The sequence below is a fragment of the Crassostrea angulata genome, chromosome 8, assembly GCF_025612915.1.
Source record: "Crassostrea angulata isolate pt1a10 chromosome 8, ASM2561291v2, whole genome shotgun sequence".
NCBI classification, from domain to species: domain Eukaryota; kingdom Metazoa; phylum Mollusca; class Bivalvia; order Ostreida; family Ostreidae; genus Magallana; species Magallana angulata.
The window spans coordinates 23,346,025-23,373,432 of record NC_069118.1 but is presented as its reverse complement, the minus strand read 5'-3'; the positions used below and the strand labels follow the sequence as shown (position 1 = coordinate 23,373,432).

General features: G+C 34.1%; 1 protein-coding gene and 1 pseudogene across 2 annotated transcripts; both read left to right on the top strand.

The window, feature by feature from the left end:
* Nucleotides 1–7,233: 7,233 nt before the first annotated feature.
* Nucleotides 7,234–8,734, top strand: LOC128160808 (uncharacterized; annotated as a pseudogene).
* Nucleotides 8,735–16,239: 7,505 nt separating this feature from the next.
* Nucleotides 16,240–18,573, top strand: LOC128160640 (uncharacterized). 2 transcript variants are annotated; one of them, XM_052823993.1, is made up of 2 exons: nucleotides 16,240–16,607; nucleotides 16,760–18,573. In XM_052823993.1, exon 2 carries the CDS (start codon nucleotides 16,760–16,762, stop codon nucleotides 18,416–18,418), a length of 1,659 nt encoding a protein of 552 aa, XP_052679953.1. In that variant the 5' UTR covers nucleotides 16,240–16,607; the 3' UTR covers nucleotides 18,419–18,573. The 2 variants fall into 2 exon arrangements, with proteins under 2 accessions (XP_052679953.1, XP_052679952.1); XM_052823992.1 differs by having other exon boundaries at nucleotides 16,240–16,618.
* The last annotated feature ends 8,835 nt before the right edge of the window (nucleotides 18,574–27,408 follow it).

Below are 27,408 nucleotides of genomic sequence, written 5' to 3'. Positions count from 1 at the left end.
GGCGGGAAGACGCACGGATCTCGAGGCGCGGTAAACCACGTGGCTGATTCCTTCGATACGCGAGGAAATTCGAAAGCGGCGAGGCCTCAGGACCGACAGGAGTCAGGTACTTTCTGAAAATCAGTGTTTGTGTCTGTGATTTGTCTATTATATGTTAACTGTCTTGTCTTGATTGTCATTCGTTTGTGTTGTCAAAGTCAATCTGTGTACGACTTAACATTCTTATTAGCGGGAATTCCCAGGTTTAATTTAAGAACTTCCGGCGGAAACTATAAACAGCTGATATTTTCTTTGAAGTTTGTTTATTTATCAAATCCTGTTAGTATTAAAACAATTTTATTTAGAAATTGTTTAGTTTTTTTGTTAAAGAAAAGGATCATATTTATCTATCAATCTATTTATTTATTTTAAAGGTTTAAAACTTTTCTTTACATACATAGGCATATTTCTGCAGATCAAATTTTTCCTTTTCTAATTTTTTTTTCATTGTGTTTACCGGGACTTGTTAAACTTTTGATGTGTCTCAATTGAAGTAAACTTTAGTAAAGATAAACATTCATTTGCCCTTTAAACAATTCCCCTTGCATGAAATTCTAACAATCACACAGATTTGAGAATTTTGACAGACATTGAGCAGTTGAGGTTGTACACAAGTGTTATTTTGTTTGAATGCCTGTGTGTGCGTAAATTATTTCATTGAATATTTCTATTATTGACGTGAAACATGCGCTGTGTTTTAATTAAGTGATATTAATTGCTTTGAATTGAACAGTGCTTTAAGATATTTTGAATAAGAGGCCCAGAAGGTAATGTTACTTAGTATTATGAAGTTACTCATGCCCAGATACCTAGAATTCCCCAATTTTCTGGTGATGAGCCCCCACAGAAAGGTGATGTTACTTATAGAAAGTGGAAGTATGAAGTACAATGTTTTATCAATGACCCTGAGATTAAAGAAACCACAATCATTCAGAGCATTAGAAGATCGCTTAGGGGTACAGCTAAAACTATGCTCATTCCTCTTGGTGAAAAAGCTACTGTCATTGAAATTCTTGACAAACTGAATATTTTATTTGGTGAAGTGTCAAATAATGGCATGATAATGCAGGAATTTTTCAATACCTTTCAGTTTGAGGGAGAGTGTGCTACATCATTTGGTTGTAGGTTGGAAAGCATGCTCCAAAACGCTATTGATAATGGGTACCTTAGCAAATCGTCAAAGAATGATTTGTTACGCCATAAATTTTGGACGTCGTTGAGTTCCGAACGCTTAAAGTCACAAACGCGTCACAAATATGATACGCTAAAGAACTATGACCATCTTTTACTTGAAATAAGAAAGGTTGAAAAAGAAATGGCCATAAACAAAACCCATGCAGAGAAAGTAAGTACTGATTTCAAGAATTCCAGACTCCATCAACATGGTATAGCAGTGGAGGATGAATTTGAGGAGAAAATCAACAAGAGAATTGAGAATTTGCAAACTGAATTAGAAAGTAAAATTGATGACAAATTTAATCAGATTTTGCAAAAGTTAGATGCTTCGAAAACTGATACCAGGCAAAGTTATTCAAGAGGAAGCAGCAACAGAGGCAATGGCAATTCATGGAGAGGTGAGTATGCTAGAAGAAATTTTCAGAATAACAATTGATATAGAGGGAATCAATACAGAAGGCCATTCAATCCTAGAGGGCGAGGTATGAATAGGTCTAGTGTACAAATCCAGGACCCAAAGTACTAGTGGTCTCTACTGATGGCCAAGCAGAGACCAGTAAAGTCAAAAGTAACGGCCAACATATAAAGTGTGACATGACTGGTGAGTCAAATGAGGTTCAAGTAATCTTAAATGGTGAAAGAATGAATGCATTATTAGACAGTGGTTCTATGATAACAACTTTGTCTGAGAAAAAGTACAAAAGTCTTCTAGACAAATCAGAGTTAAGAGAGTTGTCTGCCCTTGGACTGCAGATATCAGTGGCAGATGGGTCGATTCTGCAGTACAAAGGATTTATAGAATGTACCATGAAGCTTCTAGATGTTGAACTTTTTGTTCCTATTGTGATAGTACCTGAAACAGAATTCAATAAGAACTGTCCTGTCATTGTTGGAACAAATATTTTGAGAATCTGTAGAGAATATTTTTCACATGTGTCTTGTCAGTTGCCAGAAGCCTGGCAGTTGGCTATTGATAGTACACAGTGCAGGTCATTCTGTGTTAAGGCAACCACTAAGAGAGATATCACTCTAGAACCATATCAGTCAGTTGTTGTCAATGGTGTAGTGAAAGGAATTGACAAAAATATTTATACTGTGGTAACTGAAAATTCACAGAGAAATGACAATTATACTGTCTGTCCGAGAGTATTAACCCTGTCACAAAGTGTCAATAACCCCAAGATCAAGGTCAATGTCTGTAACATTTCAGCGAAAACAATAAATTTAAAACATGGGTCAATTTTGTGTACAGTGCAAGAAGCAAAAGTCATTGATAAGGTACCTACAGGTCTATCAAAGGGTAACAGCTCTGAAAAGGTAAATCCTATAGAGTTGGGTGTGAAAGTTGATATGACATTATCTGAATCAGAGTTAGTTACTGTGAACAAATGCTGAGAAAATACAGTCATGTTTTCTCCAGAGGTCCAATGGATCTAGGGAAGACTGACATAGTAAAGCACAGTATAAAACTCGAGGATGAAAATCCATTTAAGTTACCTTACAGGAGAATACCTCCTGGTATGTATGATGAGGTTAGAGAGCATATCAAAGAAATGCTGCAAGCCGGTGTCATAAGAGAGTCCAATAGCAATTACTCATCTAATGTAGTGTTGGTAAGGAAAACAGATGGGTCTCTTCGGTTTTGTATCGACATGCGCGTCCTGAATTCCAAAACACGGAAAGACTGCTACATGCTCCCACGTTTTTATGATGTCATATATACTCTGAGTGGTGCTAAATATTTTAGCAAACTGGATTTACGATCAGGATATTGGAAAGTGGAGATCGAAGAAGAGGATAAACATAAAACTGCATTTTCGGTAGATAATTTTGGTTTCTTTGAATGTAATAGGATGTGCTTTGGTTTAACAAATGCGCCAGCAACATTCCAGAGATTAATGGAGAAATGCATGGTAGAGCTTCATCTCAGAGAATGTTTGATTTTTTTTAGATGATATCTTAATATTTTCAAAAACTTTCAAAAAACATTGTCAACGACTAGAAAATGTTTTTCAAAAATTAGCAGACCGTGGATTAAAACTGAAACCTTCCAAATGTGAACTTTTCAAACAGTCAATTTCATATCTTGGACATGTCATTTCAGAGGCTGGAATCTCCACTGACCCAGAGAAAGTTTCTGCTGTGGTGGAATGGCCAAGACCCACTAATATCAAGGAATTGCGACAATTCCTAGGATTCATTGGGTACTACCGCAGGTTTGTAGAGAACTTTGCCAAGATCGTTGCTCCACTGAACAACTTATTGCGTGGAGATGAAACCAAGATCAGTAAAAAGCAGAAGAGATATGGAAGGAAGAACCATAAACCAGTGCCATGGAGATGGACGGATGCAGAGGAAATGGCTTTTACCATCATAAAAGAGAAGTTAACATCTCCACCCATATTAGGTTTTGCTGACTACTCAATGCCTTTTGAGTTGCATACAGATGCCAGTTCCAAAGGTTTAGGAGCAGTCTTCTATCAGAACCAATGAGGAATAAAGAGAGTGATAGCGTATGCCAGCAGAGGACTCCGACCCAGTGAGACGAATTATCCGGCACATAAGCTCGAGTTTTTGGCGCTTAAATGGGCTGTGTGTGATAAGCTCCATGACTATTTATATGGGAACCAGTTTGAGGTCATTACGGATAATAATCCTCTTACATATATCTTTACAAAGGCCAAACTCGATGCTACAAGCCAAAGATGGGTAGCTGCTCTTGCTAACTATGATTTTAGAATTTCTTACAGGAGTGGACACCTCAATGGCGATGCTGACGGATTGTCACGCAAACCAGTAGTCTTTAATGACACAGTGAAAGCTATCTGCCAGTCAGTTATGGCATCCGTACCATATTGCCAGAGTGTAACCATGGATGCGTCTCTTTCATCGGCCGAGGATGAGATGAATTCATGTGATACATTCACTCTCAATGACTGGAGACAGGAGCAGTCCCAAGACAATGCTGTTGGGCGAGTTATATACATCATGAGAAGTGGTTTAAGACCAAGGGGAGAAAGTGTCAAGAGGGAACCCTTGCAGGTGCAGAAGTTACTCAGAGTGTACAAGAAGTTGGAATTGATTGAGAGAATTTTGTACAAAACCTCTTCACTTGATGGTCAGAAGATAAAACAGATAGTATTGCCAAAGTCCCTGAGAGAGGTAGCACTACGTGGCATACATGATGATGTTGGACATCCAGGTAAGGACAAAACATTGTGGCTTGCTAAGCAACGGTACTACTGGCCAGGAATGGAGTATGAGATCAACCAGAAAGTGGAATCCTGTGGCAGATGTATTTGCAACAAAACTCCAGTCCAATCTACAGCGGAACTTGTTCCTATTGTTACGACCAAACCTATGGAGTTAGTATGTATAGATTTATTTACTTTGGAACAGTCGAAAGGTGGATACGACAACATTCTGGTAATAACCGATCATTTTACTCGGTTCGCCCAAGCTATCCCCTGTAAAAATTAAACTGCGCATACAACAGCTAAAGCATTATATGAAAATTTCTTTCTTCATTACAGTTTCCCAGAGAAATTCACAGTGATCAGGGTAGGAATTTTGAGTCGAATGTAATTAAACATCTTTGTGAAATTTTAGGGATAAAGAAATCACGAACAACTCCTTATCATCCCATGGGAAATGGTTCGGCAGAACGTTTCAATCAAACTCTTATTAGGATGCTTTCAACATTAACAGAGAAACAAAAGGCAGATTGGAAATCTTTTGTAGCACCACTTGTTCAAGCCTACAATGCCACAAGGAGTGATGCCACAGGGTATACACCACATTATCTTATGTTCGGATGGCATCCCCGTTTACCAATTGATGTTTTCTACGGTATGGATATTAACAAAGAGAAAGGAGATCATCCAACCTATGTCACCAAACTCAAGGATCAGATGGCATCTGCCTATTCTTTGGCATCGAAGGAAGCTAAAAGAATTGCCAACAAGAATAAAGAGAACTATGACCAGAAGGTCAAGTTTGCCAAACTTCAGGTTGGAGATAGGGTGCTTGTGAGGAAAGTAGGAATTCAAGGAAAACACAAGTTGGCTGACAAGTGGGAATCTGAAGTCTACACTATTCGAAGTATTCCAAATCCTGACATCCCTGTCTTTAGAGTCAAGAGTGAATCGGGGAAAAAACATTAATATACACAGGAATATGCTCTTGCCATTCAATGCCATTCCCTCTGAAAACATTGACATGCCTGCAGTACCAGTGTTGAAAAGGAAGAGTAGAAGTCAGGATGCTGGTAGATCATGTGCAGAGGACATATCTGATGATGATAGATCAGAAGACAGCTCAGAATCAGATTCTGACTCTAGTAGTTCAGAAATCAGAACAACCAGAGTACTTAGGTCATCGAGAAACCCAAAAACTTCACTGTCTTCTATAAGACAAACTGAAATTAGCAATACATGTATTGAGGCCAATACTAATCATGAGTTTTCTTCATTTCAGAACTCCAGTGTTCCAGAACCTACCGGTACCTTGAATCGGACAATTATTGATAGTGAAATCGATGAAACGACAAGGTCATCGGGTCGAGTAGATGATACCACGGTTGAACAGAGTACTAGGTTATCAAACCGCAACTCTCGCGTTTTTCCGCGACGAACTGCCAGAATTCGAAAACCTCCTGATCGCTATGGAGACTGAACTAGGTAGTGTTTTATCCGGTAAACTGTTTTTATGCTTCATGATTTTATGATGCAGTTTTCAGGTTTTTTAAATTCAATTCACATATCAAATTTTAATGCCAACTCTCAGGGTAGAAAAAAAATATACCATTATAAAAAAAAAAAAAACTCCTGGTTTTAAAATTAATCACTATTATTTTCTGAACTATTTGATGTGGATGACTTAGTTTTTAATGCCCTTGTTTTCTTAATTTAATGGGTCCCCAATTTGCATTTGTGTGTCATGATATGATGATTATCACCCATTTATTGTGTTGTTGGTCCTGCTCTGATATTAGTTGTAAAACTGTAATATTAGTGTTGATGTGGGATATACAATATCTGAAGAGAAAGTTATCTTCCTTGGGAGATTCTAGGTGTGTTCAGGGTGGTAAATTGTTATTTTGATCTTGTGTTCAGTGTTTTTGATGTTTCACCTTTGTGATCAGACTGACTGAGGCAGCTGAATCATTTGGTGACATGTGTATTGGCTTAATGTTGCAGACACTGAAATTATGTTGTTTTATTTTAGTGTTAAATCATATTTCCTCTTCATGCACAATGCATTTGAGTTTAATTTCGTGAAATGTCAGGAGCCATTTCAATGAAGAGGGGCAATGTGTAACCAGGTATATAATTTGTATATTAAATTACAGCGCTAGCGTGTTTGATTGGTATAGGCCTACGTGTTTAGAGTGAATGATTGTATGAGAGTTTAATATCTGTAACGTGGACAATGACAAGACTGGACAATAGGGTCACATGACTAACTCTGCATGCACCCTTCCCCGCCAAAATCTTATACCGGACTGGCACTCCCCGCCTAGCCCTTGAACGGGTCAGAACTATAGCTGTATAGCAATATACTTAAGCATTAGGATTGTTTGTTCCGGTAAGACTTAATGTAATAAATTAAAGTCATTCTAAATTGTAATATTACTGTTTCATTTCGTTGTCTAATGTGTATGTTTGTCTGTGTCTAATTGTTTTGTCATTTGTGTCTATTCTGTGTTATTTGTTTAATTACGAAATTTCAGGTTTATTATGTATTAATAAATATATAACAACGACCCAAGCTTGGCTTATTTCGACCACTGGCTACAAATAAGCCGTCCCCCGAGGATTGAAGGAAAATGGAATGGATGTTGTCCCGGTCCGTTTGAAAATTACGTATAGGCGATCACATTTCTGACGAGTATGACAAACATAAAATAGTGCCTATCCTGGAAAGAAAAAATCAAGCTTAATGTTTCCAACATGCAAAATACACTCAATGAAAAAGTGTGAATTGCAATGCAAGTTATGCAATGTGTTTATTTGTGTTATGTGTTTTGCATCCTCGGAACATAAAGGTCATAAATTCAGTGTCCTTGAAGACATCTACAAGACAAAACAAGTTGATATTAAAAAACAAACTGAAGAAATGAAAAAGATTTTTGCCCTGACGTATGAAGAAATAAGGAACGGGTTGATTAATCAGATTGAATGTCTCGATGATGACTATGAAAATATTACAAATGTTATGGAAGAACAAGGAGGAAAATGGCACAGGGAAATTGACAGAATTATCATTAAGATAAAGAAAGAAATAATAGAGATAAGGGAAAACACCAAGCAATATTGGAGAGGCATTTAAATGAAATCAAACTGATAGAGTCCTTGATTGAAGGAAACTAAGCTGCTCTTAAGGCCCTAGAAAATTCCAATTAACGTGTCGTTGGTCGTGGAATATCAACCCAGATTAAAGAATTCAGGCAATTCCCTGCCAAAGTTCAAGTCGCGCTGCCAACATTTTGTCCAAAGCCAATCATCACAGAGCAAGTTAACAAAATGTTTGGATTCATAAGATCGTTACACTTAACAACAGATGGAGATGGTTATAAAATGAATTTACTTCCTGGAGACCCTTTAAATATTCCTGAGGTCATATACTGGTTTAACACGGAGTAAACAGATCTTCGTAGTGTAACTTTTTTCAATCGAGAAGAAATCTAGACAAGTGCCTACAGTAGTGATATAAAATGCTTCGATAATTCTGGCAAATGTGTAAAAACCATCATAACAAATTCAGGAGAATCGCCAGATGATATAGCAGTCAGAAGTAGTGGAGAACTAGTGTATTGTGATTTCATCTCCAAGGCTTTATAAAAAATAAAAGATGGACAGATAGAAGAAATAATTAAATTACAGGGATGGAAACCTATCAATCTGTTTGTCACCTCCTCTGGTGATTTTCTGGTTTGTATACATAACGATGGCAACACTCAATCTAAAGTTGTCCGATATTCAGGAAGTATAGCGAAACAAACGATTCAATTTCATGATGAAGGTAAGCTTCTGTACTCAGGGAATAGTTGTATTAAATACATCACTGAGAACAGAAATCATGACATCTGTGTAGCTGGCTATGAAGCTGGTGCAGTGGTGGTGGTTAATCAGGACGGCAAAGTCAGATGGAGATACTCTGGTTATTCTTCACGGGCCAGTAAGAAATTGTTTGAACCTTATGGCATCACAACAAACAGACAGAGTCAGATCCTTACGGCAGACTATCTCATCCACTGTATCCACATCCTGGACCAGGATGGGTAGTTCTTACGCTAAATCGGAAACATGAAACGGTGTGTGTATTGATAACCGTGACAACTTGTATGTTACTTTAACGGTAATGTAAAGGTCATCAGATATCTCCAATGAATGACATTTTGTAAATACTGCATTGTAATTCTGCATTGTTTAGTGTTTATGATGTAAAACTGTATTCATTTGACATTGACTGAAAAGTTGAATATCTTTTTTTATCTTACATACATGGTGTAGGTTGATCAGATATGTTTTTAAAATATTGTTACAGATAATTTAGTGTTATATATTTGATTTACGCAATAAAGAAACCTCATATTGGCTTTGTGGAATATGATATAGTTTTATCTTAAATGTAGATACTTTTCCATAAATGATTTGAACTTTGTGTGCCAATACTTAGTCAAAAATACATACTTATCATTTTAAAATCGTTAAAGGCTGAACAATTTATCAACGCCCTCTCTGTACAAACTTCAAAATGATGCTGCTTGTGAATCAAGTTTGAAACAGTAGCACCTAGTTTGATTGACGTTATCGTACGAGCGTGATCTTGATTATCTTTAATATCTTCTGTTCAGGATTAAAATGAGAATTTAAGCATTAGTGAAATTGATTATGAAAATTAATCAATATTTAGAACTTGAATTACACATTTTATGCTTGAATTTCCGTTACCTAATAAATTTAACAAAGATAACAGCCCCAAAAGATATCAAATTTTATTTTTTAAAACAAACGCATGAGTTACTAAAGCTTAAATTACTTGTATTACAGCCAATATTCGAACTTGGTGCATGAGTTGGGAAACGAACGCCATCTTCATCGTAACATGGCTGCCTTTACGTTCCACATTCTTCCTGATTGCATGGTTTTCTTATACATTTTTTCTAAAATTAACTACATTTAACAATGCCAAGAGCTAAACACAATGAACAGAGCAATATTTTTAAACATAATTAATTTACTGAATTTATTCACATTTGCTTTAAACACGTGTGTTTAGAGAAAATTCTGACGATACATACTTCGATGTAGAACGATTCATCTGGATTCAATTCTGTATAAAATCGTTTCATATAAACATTTAGAACAATACGATCTTCAAATTAAGGTCAATTCTAACATAAACTAACCCCGCCCTCACCTGAGATTCACCACTCTGTAAATGTTCGGCCTTTAAAGGGGCATAGTAACGATTATTATTAAAGTTTAGGTTGATTTCTTTTTTTTTATTGTTAATAATGATTTAGTTTTGTATTTTTTATGACCAGTCAACAATTAACGAGGCCGAGTACAGAACGAATACGCACGCTTTCGCGCAGCGTTTCATTTGTATTGTGACGTCATTTTTTGCTCTGTTGACGCCATGGCGTGATAGTTTCAACTGCAGATATTCAGCGAAATTTGTTGAAAATAGCTCGTTTGATGTGTAAAATTGATATTATATTGTGGAATAAACATAAATGTCTCGAAGTATAAGCTATATTTGGGCTCGGGTCGAAAACGTGAAGAGGGTTCAGCAAGCCTAACCCTCTGTCACGTTTTCTTAACCCGCCTAAATATCGCTTAATTCATTTATTTCAAGACATTAACCATGTATTTTATATTAACTACCCTTAATATGTGATATTATATATTTATTCATTACTTAAATATGTCTTAATGTCTTAATAATACAATAAAGATCACCATTTCCGTCTTTGTCAAATAAAAAATAGCCATTATCTGACAAACTGGGAAATTGGGCGTAGAAAAAATAAATTTGATAAGACCCCTGGAACAAACCAGGAGGTAAAAGGTTTTTTTTATTTGACAATTTGATGCCTTTTAGCAATAACTTTTACATGTAGAGCAGAAAAAGAAATCCCTAGGGCAGAAGTTTAAAAAATGTGCAAATTTGGTACATTTCAAGCAAAGTCCCATAGGGTCCTATGTTAAAAATTAATAAACTTTGAGATGACCCCTTAAACAAACGGTGTGGTAAATGTCTTATTTTTTTTATCTTAAAATAATAATTATATCAGTAGAAATTCTTATTAAAAATTTCATTCAAAAATCTAGGGCAGAAAAAATTAGACCCGGCCTCGTTAAGTGTCGTTAATGAAGTTATAAGCTAGGAATTCTTTGTTATGTTAACATGGCTCGTGTCATGTTTTTGCTTTCATACGTTAAATATACCAGAAACAGATTTTCAAGCTGTTTTTTTAAATTCAATTTAACATAAGTTACATGTAACAGTTAATAGCACTTGTCAAATTTAGTCTAGGTCTTAACATAAAAGTTGACTTTCACCATTTAAACTGTTCAGATCATAACCTTGACTATGTGCACATAACTAATATTTCTGTATGTTGCTAAAATTTCGACGAATGACACTCAAACTTTTGGTTCAATATTAAAAATGGTTACTGAAGCTTTGTAACATTGTAAGCGAAAAAAATCGTAACCATGCCCCTTTAATCAAAATTCACACATGTACCGGTACTGAAGAAGACACTATGGACAATTTTCAATTCAACTGTTTAAAATAATAACAAATGAAAATCAACCTTAAATTTACGGGTTTTTTTTACTTATTGCAAATAATTACACAACCAATCAAAAAATAGTACATGTGCAATTTTTCAATCAATACTAAAATTATCTTAGCGAAAAATTATTAATAACTTGGCTACAGGACCTGTATTTTGAATTTAGTTTGATTGAATACTCAATAACTACATCGGGTATTTCTATAAATTATGCATTAAGTGATTTATAGTCTCTAACGTTAATAAGATTCCTATAATCCCTAAATGTCGCAAAGAAGGTTCACTACCGTTGAACTCGATATCGGTCTCCATGCGCTTGTTATGTAAATACTTAATGCTATCGATCTACTGGTCTCAGGTAGAGCTACACATCTCAGGGACCTGTTTCTTTAAAAGGCCTACGCCCAGCGTAAATCCCGGCCAAAGTCAAATATTTGGACTAAGGTCCATTTCACTATAAGGCGTAACTCTGCGCCCGACCTAAGTTAAGCCAAACATCTACGCCTAGCCAAGTGTCGTCGTAACTTTTGGTGTATACATAAAATGATTGCTAGTTCTGTTTCTGAGAGAATTGTTGCTAACCATAATGTAAAATTGTATAATTTATCGTCTTAATTTGATTGAATTCATTAAGGAAATTAAGAAAATACAGACTTTTGATAAATGGTATCAGTTCTCGCATTGAAACTTCCTTACATTGCTTTATAAACATTATCTATATTTGCACTTGCACTATACTCGTTTAATAAAACCACATATTTAAGATAAACAATCGATGGTTTTTATTCGATTGTTCGCATTCAATAATTTGATTTACGTTTCATATTTTTAGTAGATTTAGGTATGAGTAATGCAGAAAATATATATGTACATTCAGTGGTGTATTTGTTTAAAAAAATGTGTTACACTTAATTTTTTCCAACTTCTACGCAAAATACATGTATGTGTGAACGGAACATTGGGTTCCATTTCCCCCTCCCCTCTTCGTATTTGATTAGTGCAACATGATATGCTCATGTAGTTGGAGCTAATTCACAGATGTATCTTTCAGTAGTGTTCAATGTAATTACTTAAATAAAATGAAAGCCCCAACTGTGTTTCAGCCTTGTCAAAAGCCCTTACTTTTTTTTAAAAATACTTGATGATGTATTTATCATACAACCAATACGAAACACTGACTCCAGTTTCAATCAAAAATATTTTTTTAGGTTACATACACCTACTCTATATTAACTTAAAATTCATATGAAGCATAAATCAATATAATAAATATAAACATTTACCCATTTATAAGGTGTACTCTTGGGCGGTTTATGTTGAGTTCACATCGGACATATACATCTGTACCTTGGATCGGCAATGAAACATTTACAAATAAACTTGCATGCACTTTTGTATTGTTTCATTTATTCCTGAATTAAAACTTTATCATTATCAAGAAGTTGACTATCCCATTGTCAAAAAAATAGCAAAAAGGCATCGAGAAAACGCCATCATTAAAACTTGGATAGACACATTTTACACAAAAGCATTATTTAAATGTTCAGCATTTAAATGGAATAAGTGAAAATGCGCCATCTCATTTAATTCATTCGCTAAAAATAATTTCTTAATCACATTTGGAGAAAAAATCAGACTTGGAAATTCATGAATTATTTCTAGCCTAGGGTCATTTTGGCACCACATATTACATTGACACAAATCTAAAAATCAAATCAATAAACATATTAATCCGAACCTCTGACTTTTCTGGCATAAGGCAAGAAATATTATTTGTAATACCTGAATGGTTGTTCGATGCTTGCTAAATATTGTCGATCCATGCATAAATTGCTCACCACTGCATGAAGATGGATTATTTTCTATGTTTAAACACATTCACGGATTTTTTTTCATTGAATAAGCAAAACGAAGCCAGCATTTGTTAAACAAAATTTATTCATACTCGGGCCATAATTTGAAACATATATCCTTGTAATAAAACATTGCAGCAAGCTATGTTGTGTTATTTTTTCACTTAACAGAAATAATTTTATAACTGCAATGATTTGAACATGAAAGTGCCAAATGTGCCTGTAACCTATCAAAACAAAAATACTTTGCGTCTCTCTCTCTCTTATCTGTCTGTCTGTCTGTCTGTCCGTCCTTCCGTCCGTCCATCTATCTTCTATCTATCTACATGTATCTCTCTATCTATCTATCTATCTATCTATCTATCTATCTATCTATCTATCTATCTATCTATCTATCTATCTATCATTTGTATACACATGTCAATAAGCATGTTGTCTTGGGGCCCGTTTCACTAAAAGGCGTAAGATACGACGAATCTTAAGTTAGACCTCAAGGCGTACGCTAAAATTTAGTTCGGCGTAAACTGCGTTTCACTAAGAGGCGTACGCCTGGCCGTAAACATTAGTATCGGACTAATTTAAGGCCATACTTACGTCCTTCACAACGAGCTTATGCACATGCGCAGACAGATGATAAACAGTAATAAGGAATATATATAATTAGGAATATATAAATATATAGATATATAGATAGATATTCTTTAGATAGATAAAACGATAGAAACTTGTCAATTGTGTTTGAGAGAGAGAGAGAGAGAGAGAGAGAGAGAGAGAGAGAGAGAGAGAGAGAACCGTAAAGTATTCAGGCATATTAATCCTGTTAAGTGGCAAAATCACACAGCAAAACTTGCTAAATGTTTTATTTGAAAGATATATTTGATGAAGCATATAGGATATGTTCATTCAAAATTATTAACTCAACAGAATTATTTTGTTTTTGATATCTACGGTGATTTTAACATGCTTCGAATACCCTTGGAATTTTCTTTTGATCATGCGTCAATTTTATGGCCCGAGTATGAATATTTTTTATTAAATTTTCTGGTTTCCTCTTGCTATATCATTGAAAGAAAATCAATGTAATTGTTTAAACATAGAAAATATAGCATATTAATGAGTAATGAGCTATTTAACCATGGATTGGACAATATTAAGCAAGCATCGAACAACCATACAACAGATACTAAAAATAACGACATTTTAATATTTCATGCAAAAAAAAAAAAAACGAGGCTCGGATGAATATATTTATTACTTTCATATTAAGATTTGTGTTAATGTAAAATGTGGAGCAAAGTGACCTAGGAAATAATTGATGAATTCCAAGTTTATTAAATTTTTTTATACATAAATTGTTTCCGAAGATAGTTTTTTTTCGAATTATTTAAGTGAAAGGGTACATACAAACCATAAGTGCATGCACGTTTATTTGTAAATGTTTCACCAAAGTTATCAGATCCAAGGTAAAGATGTATGTGTCAGACGTATTGTGGACTCAACATAAACTACCCAACTACACTTACATTTGTATTTAGTATATTGAACGAGGCTTCATACAAATTTGAAATTAATAAAGAGTAGATGTATGTAGCCTACGGAATAAAATCTATTTAATCTGGAGTCAGTGTATTGTATCGGTTGTAGTGTGGTTTCACCAATATTCGTTGAATAACAATTTTCGTGGATTTCGTTGTTAGGCTGGTCCATGATATTTAATGTTCATTGAAGTGCAATCTCCACTAACATTTTGTATTAATACGATCATTGGCCACGAATTTACGTATTCTTGAAACTGTGATTTCACTTTATCCACGAAAATTGATACCCTTGAATATTGATGAAACCACAGTATGATAAACACATTATCTAATATTTTAAAAAAAATTAGGGACTTTTGACGACTCTAAAACATAGTTGGAGCTTTCATCATATTTTGGTATTTACATTTTAACAATACAGAGAATTTGTTTGTGATTAGTCTTAGTTTAACTATCTAAGCTAACACCTTTTACTCATCAAAAATGAAATAAAAAAAGAGGAAAATATAAAAGTCAAAAATTTACTTAGTGAGTTTTAAATTTCAATATATCCCGCTCACACATATTTTACATGGAAGTTGGGGGGGGGGGTGAAATTCTTGAAATGCTAGACATTTCTTAAACAAATATACCTTTGTACTACATGTGCATAAGGTATGTACATTTTCTGCATTATTCATTGCCCAATTTACTAAAAAATATGAGACGTAAATCAAATTATTGAATAAAAATAATCAATTGAAAACTATATATCGATTGTCTAAATATGTAATTTTAACATGTAAATGGCATGTGCAAATATAAAAAGAATGTGCATAAAACATGGTAAGAAGAATGAAGACATGTTCGAGAATTGGTACCACCTATCAAAACACTTTATTCTCTTAATTTCATATGAAATAAATAAAATTTACATGACAATTGTTCAATTTAACATTACGGCCAGCAGCGATATTCTCGGCAACAGAATTAGCAGTTAATTCCTGTTTACGCCATAAAGTACGACTACCCTTGGCTAGGCGTCGATTTTTGTCTTAACTTAAGGCGGGTGCAAAGTTACGCCTTTTAGTGAAACGGACCTTAGTCCAAATATTTGACTTAAGTCCAGACTTACGACAGGCGTTAGGTTACGCTGGGCGTACGCCTTTTAGTGAAACGGGCACAAGGACATAAGTCTGGCCTTAACTGAGTCCGATACTAGTATTTAGGGCCGGTGTACGCCTCTTAGTGAAACGCAATTTACGTCAGACCTAAGTTTGGCGTACGCCCCTAGGCCTCACTTAAGTTATCGTCGTGTCTTACGCCTTTTTAGTGAAAGGGGTCCCTGGGCCCATTTCTCAAAAGGACGTGAATTTGGGCTTAAGTTAGTATTAATTAAGTTACGTCAATATTTATTTGGGTCTAAGTTGCGTTTCAGAAGAAGGTGTAAGTTGTGGTTTATAAATGTCAAAGAACGTGGACATCTTCGCGGAGTACTAAGCATGAACACATTGTATTTTGTTTTGCTTTGAGGCTATGATTATATGTAGTGGATCAATTTTCCAATTCATAGTACATGTACTCGAAAGTACACGTTACACACACATATATGCGCATGCGTGTGTGTGTGTGTGTGTGTATCGTCCCGATTCTTTCAAATTGTCATTTAACTGTATTCCACCTGTATCACAATCGACCGTGTAGTGAGCGACTAGCGCGCTAGGTTCCGTTCGTCATCGAAAGCACTAGCTAAATATATTAAAAACCCAAGAGGCGCAGTTTAAATGTTTTGTTTTAAAATCGATTTGCGAGCAACTAATGGGTCTTCTGTCAGATTTTTTAAATGAGATAAAACCTATCATTAGTAAGAATCGTAAATCTATGCAAAAAATGAGTGAATATATAAAGGGATACCACAAGTTTAGCAGAACACCGTCTAAAGATTTTATAGAAATATTACAAACCGAAAGTAGAATATCAAGCCGTGGAATTTCCAAGTGACAAAATCGATAATCAAATGTTGTTAACGAGGTACAAACAGTATATGTTTTGCATGTACTTGAAATTTTAAAATGCATGCCTATGAATTCTAGTTGGATATTTTATGCACTATATATAAGACGAGATTTACAAGCTGATGAGGTTATTTGTTGGAAATAAGTTTCATTTGATCCATCTGGTCAAGGAGTTACCGCCATTTTGATTCATAAGGTATACACACTGTAAGCTAAGATCTAAGAATACCTGTAAAATTAACTTAAAAGTCATCTGTATAAACTCTTTGCTTTGACAGTATAAAACATTCAAAGTAAATATGCAACTGCTCCTTCTACAAATTTTACCTCCGTTTATTTTTTTATTAGATGGATCCAAGCTACTGTCTCCAGGACGTTGTCCGATGTGACTTGTGTAAGGAAAACCAAGTACAGAGCTACTGTGACTTTTGTCAAGTCAACCTCTGTAAGCCCTGTGTAGGTGAACACATTTCTGATGAGTATGAAAAACACAAAATAGTTCCCTTCAAGGAGAGGAAATCAACCTTAATGTTTCCAATATGTAACACGCATTCAAAAGAAACATGCAAATTACAGTGCAAATCATGTACAGTGTTTATTTGTGCTTTATGTTCTGCATCCGCCAAACATAAAGGTCATGAATTTATAGTCCTTGAAGATTTCTACAATACAAAGAAAGAAGTTATAAAAAAGGATACTGAAGAAATAGAAAATGTTATTGTTCCAACTTATGAAGAAATTAGAAACGAGTTAATCAAACAAATTGCTATGCTGGATGGGGACTATGAGAAAATTACAGCAGTTATGTCAGAACAAGGAGAGAAATGGCATACAGAAATTAAAAGAGTTATCAACAAGATGAAGAATGAAATAACAGAGATGAAAGAGAAACACCGCGACATATTGAAGAAACATTTAACTGAAATCAAGCAAAATGAAGCCTTGATTAAAGGAAACTTATCTGCTCTAAAGAAAGTTGAAGAATCCAATGATGTATCTATAATCGTAGAATACAGGCCCCAAAGTAATGAATTCAGGAAATTTCCTGCAAAAGTTCAGGTTACATTGCCAACATTTTGTCCCAAGTCATTCAACAGAAAACAAGTCTATGAAATGTTTGGATCCCTGAAACCTTTCGTCTTTACAACAAATGAAAATGGCTACAATATAAAGTTACTAAAAGGTATTAACAGGGAACTGTTAGATAGTCCTGCGGTTATCAATACTTTTAACACAGGGTATAAAGATCTCCACAGTATTTCTTTTCACAGTGAAGAAGAAATTTGGACAAGTGCTAAAATTGCTGGTGATATAAAGTGCTTTAATGCCGATGGCATGTGTATCAAATGTATCAAAACACATTTAAGAGATATGCCAATTGATATAGCAGTTACAAGTAGAGGTGATTTAGTATATTGTGACTTTAAATCAAAAACTTTGAACAAACTGAAGGATGGAAAGATACAAAAAATAATTAAATTACAGGGATGGACACCTATCAATCTGTGTGTCATCTCTACTGATGATGTTCTGGTTAGTGTATTTAACGATGACAAAACTCGATCGAAAGTTGTCCGATACTCAGGCAGTACAGAGAAACAAACTTTTCAATTTGATGATCATGATAAACCTCTTTACTCAGGAAATAATAATATTAAATATATCACTGAGAACAGAAACCATGACATATGTGTTGCTGACTGGGGGGCTGGTGCAATTATCGTAGTAAATCAGGAAGGGAAACTTAGATGGAGATACACCGGTCATTCCTCAGGAGCCAATAAGAGACTGATTAAACCCCATGGCATCACAACAAACAGTCAGAGTCAGATCCTGGCGGCAATCAGTAACAACCACTGCATCCACATATTGGACCAGGATGGACTGTTCTTAAGTTACATCAACAATGTGAAGAATCCATTGGGTTTGTGTGTTAATAAACAAGACAACTTGCTCGTTGCTGAATACTTTACGGTGGATGTGAAGGTGATCAGATATTTTAAATGAAAAGCATTGTGCAAATAATGTATGTTGTAAATTGATTAGTGTTGAAACTCTTTTCTTCACTATATCTATATTACTACATTAAAATAATAGACTCGAATTTTCGATCTTTAATACCGATAAATCAAAAGAATACTGTCTTTTATTTTATATATTCTAGACGCCATTGGTACTTGAAGGTTACCAATTTGTTTTCATTTTTTCTCAGTTAAGCTTCGCTAATAAATAATCAACGAAAATTCCGTAAAAAATCCCGGAAATCATCTGGATTTTTTGGATTTTACAATCTTGCGCTTGCGCAATACATTCACGCAAACAGGATCTTTAGTTTATGATTCCACAATTATCATATTTGTATGAATAAACTCTGAAAAGATAATACAAATACGGGTAAATTTTCATTTAAAAGGACTATATATCAAATGGGCCTAAAATGGCCCCCTAAAATGAACATCATCATTTAACTGTAATTCTTTGTTTTCTTAGTACAGCTACATATGTGATGTGTTTAAATAATATTTATTTTGATCCAAGTGTCCACAATTTAGAAATATGACATCCTAAAGACAACCTGGTCCCGCCATTTTTGCATTTTTATCACAAGCAGCTTGTTTTCAAGCAGTTTTACATTCAGGAAACATAGAGCGCATGCTTGAACAAACAAACAAAATAATTTAATCAGAGATGTATCTAGCCAAGACTAATAAGAGACAAAAATGTCTTTCTTGTTCAAGCATGCGCTCTATATTTCCCATTCGTAAAACGATAAGAAAAATGTCAATTTTTGACTGATTTTGATTCAAATATAGAAATAGCATCATATAAATAGATGAAAAATATATGTTATATCAACTCTTCTAAAAAATAAGTTAACATTTTATTGTACCCGAAGCACTTAAAAAATGTCGAATTATGGGGGCCAAATTTAACTAATATCATATATAGTTCTTTGCTTTATATTCTGTTCATATATATTAAAGATTTTTTATGAGAGAAGAATAAAATAACAAATATACATTTCAACTAAGTACTGACTTTTGTCTTCGTGATGACAAAAATATTTGATTACATGCAAACAAACCCACATTATATTTCATAGGAGATGAAGATAGAATATGTTTTGTCGTAAAAATGAATGATGTCCTACAGACCAAGTTTTAGGATAGACTGCGTTCCGTGTATTCTCTCTGTAGAAAATGCGTTTACGTTGGTGAAAAAGTGTTGAATTCGTCCATTATATGAATCAACATTATTACTTATTAGGTTTGTTACTGACTGTTTAAAGAAATTTGTGGGGTCGGTAAAGTCCATAGAAGGCGAGGCGGAGATTTGTGGGGTCGGTAAAGTCCATAGAAGGCGAGGCGGAGCCGAGCCTTCTATGGACTTTACCGACCCCACAAATTTCTTTAAACAGTCAGTAACAAACCTAATAAGTGTTTTGTTTTGTCGAGGACCTAAAGTTTGATATGTAAACAAACGTTTGTGTAGAAAATCAGTTCAAATAACGTTACGTCCGCCATGTTGCGCTATAAATTTTGACGCTTGCCTTTTAAAGAAATTTGTAAGGCAGCCACGTGACGCTTTTCATCCAATGACGTCGCGACATTCTAGTCCGAGGCAAAACAATATTAAATGAAAGGTATTTACAGTCTCAAAAAGGTTAATTATGATGAATTTGACTTATTTTTAAGGCAACTTCATTGATTTTCTCCAAAACGTTCCGGAGCGAATTTGCAATTTTCTGCTACATTACGGGTGTATGGAAGGCATTCTAACTGTGTTGAGGGCCTTTCCCGAGACACAGTTAAGTTATTCAAACTAGGGAAAGTGTAGTGAAATTAATAGCATTATTGTAGGCTTATTGCTTTGTTATGTAAATGTCAATAATACGGTGTGTCAATTTATCTTTTTCGAAAATGTCCGATATGCAATGTCAACCCGTAGCATTTAATTCATAATTTCTGACCCGGCGCAGACAGGTTCATCACTGGACTTAATTTCTCACTTCTCTTTGAATATACACAGTCTAGCTAATGCACTTTAACCAATTTCTGTAGTATTTTCGTTATAATTTGTGTTACAAAATTTGCGAATATGTTTAATTATGTGTTTTATCTTGCAACCGCCATTTATTGCATGACGTAATGACGTAAGGCATATTTAAGGTTTGAAAATTGCATTCTCCGAAAAAAAAAAGTATAGGCAATGGAGCAAGCAATATCAAGATGCTTCAAAAATAAAATCCGATGCATGTTTACTGTGTTAACATTTATATTCACAATTGATGATAATGTTATTTAGGATGTAATAAGCAACAGTGAGCGAATGTTGTAATTTAAAAATAGATAAGCCTTGTTTGAACGGTGGAAAGGGGGTGTCATTGCAACAACTTGTTACTTATTGTCTATTAAGGTAGAATGTAAATGAAGTGGTGTTGGCTTATCATTATTTACATTAACACATCAGTTTGGATTAACACAAATGATATATTCATATAGCTAGAATATTTACTGGAGGAACTAAGTCCCCGATGCAAGATGTGCCCCGATTTTAGATCAATTGTTCGATTTCAATTTTTTTGAAACGGGTATAACTCGTGTGTCGTACTAAATGTACATTAAACAATTGATTGTCAAGTGTGTTTATTAATTCGGTAAATTTCTTCCCAAACATTCGATCTTAAGTATTGACACATTAAGAAGTTTTGCCAGTAAACAACAAAATGTCCGCACCACTGTAGCTACTTATACTTATGATAGTTCGACAAAGTGCATGAGATGCTGTCCGTAAATATAATTGAATTATACATGATAAGTTATTTTTGTGATAATAATCAAAAACATATTTTCATTTTCGATTAACTAGCCCCAAATAGCAAAAACGAGATTCAGGTGGTGGACTCGTTTTGGCGGATCGAAATCAGTGAGTTTGGATCAAAATATATGTTTGCAATTAATTGATATTAAATTATTATATAAAGAGTGAATATATTAACTGGGAACTTATTAAGGGTATCCACAGAAATAAATATTAGACAAATGTTGAATAGATAAAATGATTAATGTAAATTTGTTTCTTGAATGCGCGATTTTAGTTTTGATTGATAGGCGCTGGCGAATCATGACCTGTGGTGGAAGGGGATAGAACTCTCGAGATCGGGATAAACAAGAACGCGGATTACTAACTAGCGTCTTAGCGAAGAGTGTAGGACGCATTCAACATGGATTCAAGACGGATATCTTTGATTAAAACAAAAAAGTGAATAAATAAGATTGTATAATTTGATGTAATTAGTTTTGATGAAAATAATTTTCCAGAACGGGATGCCGAGGAATAAGCTTTAGCTAATTAACATCATGGAGGAAAGTTAGGTCGAGTTAACCAGATACTCTTGCTCTTATAGCTTTTGTTTAAAAAGTTAAAAATATATAAATAAATAGTCTTTTATCTAAACATTTTATTTGGAATAGTAAAAAAATCATTGTACAATTTAACCCAATAAACGACATTTAGAGTTACTACGCACCCGAAAGACCCACCATTTAAGAAGAAACCAACAAGACAGGATCAGAACTTGAAATTGAATTAGAGAAAAAATTGAAATAGAAAGATTGGCTGTAAAAAAGGAAAAATTCAACTGCAAAAACAAGAAAATGAATCACCAGCAAAAGCTACGCCATTAAAGATCAAACTACAACCGTTTAACCCGAAATGTTACCACATACTAACATTTCTATCGGAATTTGAGACTTTCGGAGAAACAGTCTTACAATGACAGGTACCTACGAAGATCCATCAAGGATAAGAATCCTTTAGTAACATTGCGAGACAAATGCTTCCGAAAAGCGTTACCACCAGCACAATGGGTACGAAGAAACAAGGGATCATCTACTGTTGTTGAAGCCAACAACATCAAGGATTAAATGCCGCCAAAAGGACAAATGGAAGTATGACCGTCCAAGGAATTTAACGGGAATGGCATAGGATCGGGCCCAAGAAGTGGTCAAAAACATGGAACCAACAGGAAGGATGTGACATGTTTAAAGTGCAAGGACAAAGGGCATTTTGCAATAAATGTCCTAAAATTACATTTTTGTCTAGAATAATAACACTTGAATATGATTAATTAATCCACATTCCAGGGTGAAGGATATAAGTGCGTCAATGACTTTAATCAAGGAGGACCTTGTAGTTTCCTCGTGCATTTTGGAGGAACAGAAGAACACACTGTCTGTACACAACCATCGGACAGCCATTCGATGCAAAAATTGGAATAGTGAAACTCAACTCTCCCTACTTCAAAGAAAATTCACAGGTTGGTCTTGCTCCCTCTCTATTACTAGATGCGCTACTAGGGAATGATGTCGTTAGCAGGAAGAGTAAGAGCACAAGCGCGTAAAGAAACAAATGAAGAAGTTTTGTTTGACTGAAAAATGAATAAAACCATAAACAAAATGTAGCAATCAATGAAAGTGAAAAAACAGAGACAGTAAACATTGATAATCTAAATGGAATGAATGCAGAAAAAATGACTCAAAATTAAAGTCATATCGTGATAAGGTAGTCTAGACAATAACAGCCTGCACAATACAACTCGCTTTTTATTGGGAAACTGGATTCTTTAAAAAATTCAAATAAAACATTCATTAATATTTGATAATAATTCTATTATTCACTCAGGAAATGTTTTGACTAAGACAAAACTTTTAAATATTTTATAGCGCGTTTTGTGACCAGTTGAAAAGTTAACTCGTAAAAAAATGACGATGTCAGCGTTTAAGGCGGTGCAGCAGTAACTGATACAAGTTTGCAAAGACCATGAAATAAATCCTAAGCGGCTTTGGAAGTAAATGAAATTAACAAAATTGATTAGAAATGCGTTTTGTAAATAAGTAATTAAACAACATTGAACATATTTGAACAAGTATGATGACATTAAGTGGAAAAAAAAGAAACCCCAAACGATATCAATGGACGTAAAAACGACAGCTGGAACGACACATTTCGGCAAGACGGACGTTAGACAACAAGTAATACAGGGCAAGTTTGGAACCGACTGATCGTTGGTACTAAGAAAATATTTAAAAAACAAAACAAAACTAGAAATATATAATGAATCTGCACTCAGGTAATTTTGTTCAAAAATAATATTTTTTCTAAGACTTTTTCGGAAATAAAAGGTAATTGTATCTTAAACGACGTGGAAGGTTTAGCAACAACGTAAAACTGGAAATTTTCGACGTCGCACATTGCGCCACCTGACAAACCTGGTAGTTACTAATTATTCATTTTCTCGAGAAATGAATAAAGTACAGATTTGAATTTTTCAGTATTGTTTGCCAAAGGACCATTGAAGAAAACACAGCAGTCTAATGAAATTGAAGTGAACAGATTTTAAATTATGTGTTCTGTATATGTTATTTTGGGACAACCCCCGTATGTCAGAAAGTGGCAAAAAGAACTCATATGAAAGAACCAATTATCAAAATGCGGATTATATCAACTCGGTTTTTCAAAATATTATTAAATATCGTAGGCCCTCTTGCTAAAACAAAGAAAGGAAACATATTCATTCTCACTATTGTTGATGACGCGACGTGTTTTTAATTACCCAGAAGCATTTGCATTGAAAAGCTGTGATTCTGGGAGTGTGGCAAAAGCTCTCATTACATTGAAATCTTTAGCCGGGTAGGCATTCCAAAAATTATCTTGACTGATCAAGGAACTTGCTTTACGAAAAAACTCATAAAGGATTTTTATTCACATTGTTGAAAGTCAAGGAAGTGACAACTTCACCAAATCGTCCTCAAGCAAATGGAAAAACTGAACGTTTCAATTGTACATTGAAATTGATGTTAATGAAGCTTTGCAATACCGAGAACCTTTAGTGGGATACTCTACTCGTATGCAGTATTCGCGTATGGTGATGTCCGTCATCAGCAGACGGGGTTAGCACCATTTGACCTACTTTATGGGTGGCCAAATCAAAGGACCTACGGAAGTAATACAAGAATTTTGGCAGGAGAAGAGGAAATTTGAATGTCAGCTATCAAGCAGATAATAAAGATTCCACCATGATTGCAAGACCTCAATTGCACGCCATTGGTAACAGAAAATGTAACAAAAAGGAAGAAATTCGTTCCAAAAATGGTCTATCAAAACAGCGACTAGACGTGAATTTCAACCTGGAGACGCAGTTCACATCCTAAAAACAGAGCTTACATTTTATTTCTTTTATTTTTTCATTTAAAAAATTCGATTTGTCAAGTAAAATGACATGGCCTATGACAAACACTGATTCTTGGTTGAATGTCGATTGATTCTTGGTTTGAAATGACTTGAACGGCGACCATACTTATAATACAGAAAATGAATTGGGGTTTAGAATTACATGCCCGCCATTTAGCAATACATAGTCTCTATTTGAATAAATAATGTCCATAATGCCTGACGTATTAAGGGTCTCTACAACTGAACTCGATATCGGTCTTCCTGCAAGACAAGACTGAGCTCAAGTTTTGGAATATTCTTTCATTCGTATTTTATAACGTTTTAGAAATCCTGATTTTTGTTACGTAAATCTTTGGTTGTGCTAACGTATCGACTAATAGGATACGAAGGTCTAGTTGTGGTCGCAAATTTCAAAATACAAGCCTAATTAAAAAATTAACAAGTTTATACAATTAAAAGCATTATCCCGTTTAAATTTGTTCAATTAGTGATTTGTTTTGTTTTGTTTGTTACAGATATCGTTTTTATAGCTTTTATAGGAAAATGAGGATTTATAAACTCACATTGACATAACTTCTAAATTAATACCTTGGATCAGGTAGATTCTATCGAAAATTGAAATGAAATTAAAAATGCATTTGTGAACCAATTATTTAACATACATACAGCGTATTATTCCGCTATAACACTTGTCTTATATTTGGTTATGGACGGGGTAGTTAATCGTAGAAAGAAATTTACGTGTACTTGTCTCTGTAAAGTTTCTTGACAATTTTTAACTGTACAAAAGAAAAAAAACCAACCCCTTTTTCCTTTTGAACGGGAAATGCATCTCGCTACACCAATCTCCCTGAATGGTGATTTTTTCAACCCTGATTTGTATCAAATCACCCATTTATACATCTGTTGTATGCTTGTCAGAATAAATTTGCCTTTATAGCTTTAAGTTTTTAGATCAGAAAGGCTGCATTTAAGTACAACCTAGTTTTATTGCAACTTCTTTTATAACAATGCTTCCAGTAAATTGCCTTTATAGAGTTTACCCCCTTCCTCTCTGGGCCCTGTGGGCACCTTTTCCGGGGTTTTTTTTTGTTTTCTTTCGTTTTCTTTTTTTTTTGCCTGTCAAGACTTTTTTATGAGTCAATGCAATGTTTCTGAATTGTTATGTTAAAGTCAAATAAATTTTATAGTTATCTATGCTTGGGGCGAATTACATTGTACAGTAATGCATTACATTACAATTATTACTTCATGAATTTAAGTATTAAATTACCATTACCATTACATATACTTAATTTTCTTAAACAAATGCATAACATTACCATTACTTGAGTAAAGTAATGCATTACCATTACCATTACTTTGTGAAAAGTCAATAATAAGTTTTAAAAAAGTAATGTTAAATAAAGATTTGTTGCAAATGTTTCAAATATAAAACCCACTTTAAATATATATATATAAATGTTCATATTAAGTAGCAGGTTCAAATTTAATTACTTATGCAAGATTCCTTCTTTAATTGCTCAAGATATAACAAGATATAATCATCTTATGTCATTATAATCAACAGAAGTAAAAAGATATATTATAGACATTTGGCATGATACAATACAATACAAGCTGGGACTCTAAGATATTAATTGGCAATATTTATGTTATGATATATTAAGTGCAATAATAGAAAAAATACATGAATCTTGTATTTTATATATAAGTCCAAACTAATGTACTTTATACCAAATAGAGAGAGAGAAATTATTTTTAAATGGGTTATAGTAATGGAAGCTATTGTCAAGCTTCCAGAGTTCATGGTTGGACAGAGCATTCCTTTTTAGCTTTTAAAGGTGTATGTCTGTCTTCTGTTCTATTGGAACACAGACAATAGAAAGAGATTTGGGTGTTTAGCACTTCTAAAAACAACAGATTGTTTTAATACTAAGATTATCCTGAGGGCATAGTGTGTTTTGACACATTTTTCACAGTAAAAAATTCATCGATGTGCAAACTAATTAGAGTAAATATTTCAAATGATTTCAAACTCTTTTTAAATACACTCTTAAAAATGTTATTAAATTGTGTTGTTATAGCTAGTAATTTTGACAATTTAAGAATGGATTTAAAAAAAAAAATTATTAATACAATTTAAACATTTTTATCTCAAGAAATATTTCTTTCTACTTGAAAATAATTTTAATCAAATACAGTTTCAGTTATTCAATTACTCATCATAATTTTAGAATGGTACATGCATAAATAAGCATATTTATGCAAAGTAATGCCATTGTAATGCCAGCATTATACTAGATTTTTAAAAGTAATGCATTACATTACCATTACTTGTAATGCTAAGTTTGTGGTATTGCACGTTACTAGCATTACTTTGAAAACATGTAATGCATTGCAATGCATTGCCATTACATTTAGCATTACCCCAAGCCTGTTATCTAGTAAGTGTAAGAAAAGATGCCTTAATCTTCCAGGATTACGCAATGCTTTGCATGGTGTTTTGTGCAATGATTTTTATGCACACACTAAATAAAAACCCAATGAAGATCTGAATAAGTCATTCTGTGCCTGAGAAATGAACTCCTGATAAGAGATATAACATGACTTCTGTAATCCGTGTGCATGTACCAACTTAGTAACAATAAAGCGTTTATACGGTTGCTGATAAAACCAAAATGATTTGATTGTGTTATTTCTTATTCGAGAAACTACATTTGTTCTATTTATAATGAAACATACACTTGTTAACGGACGTA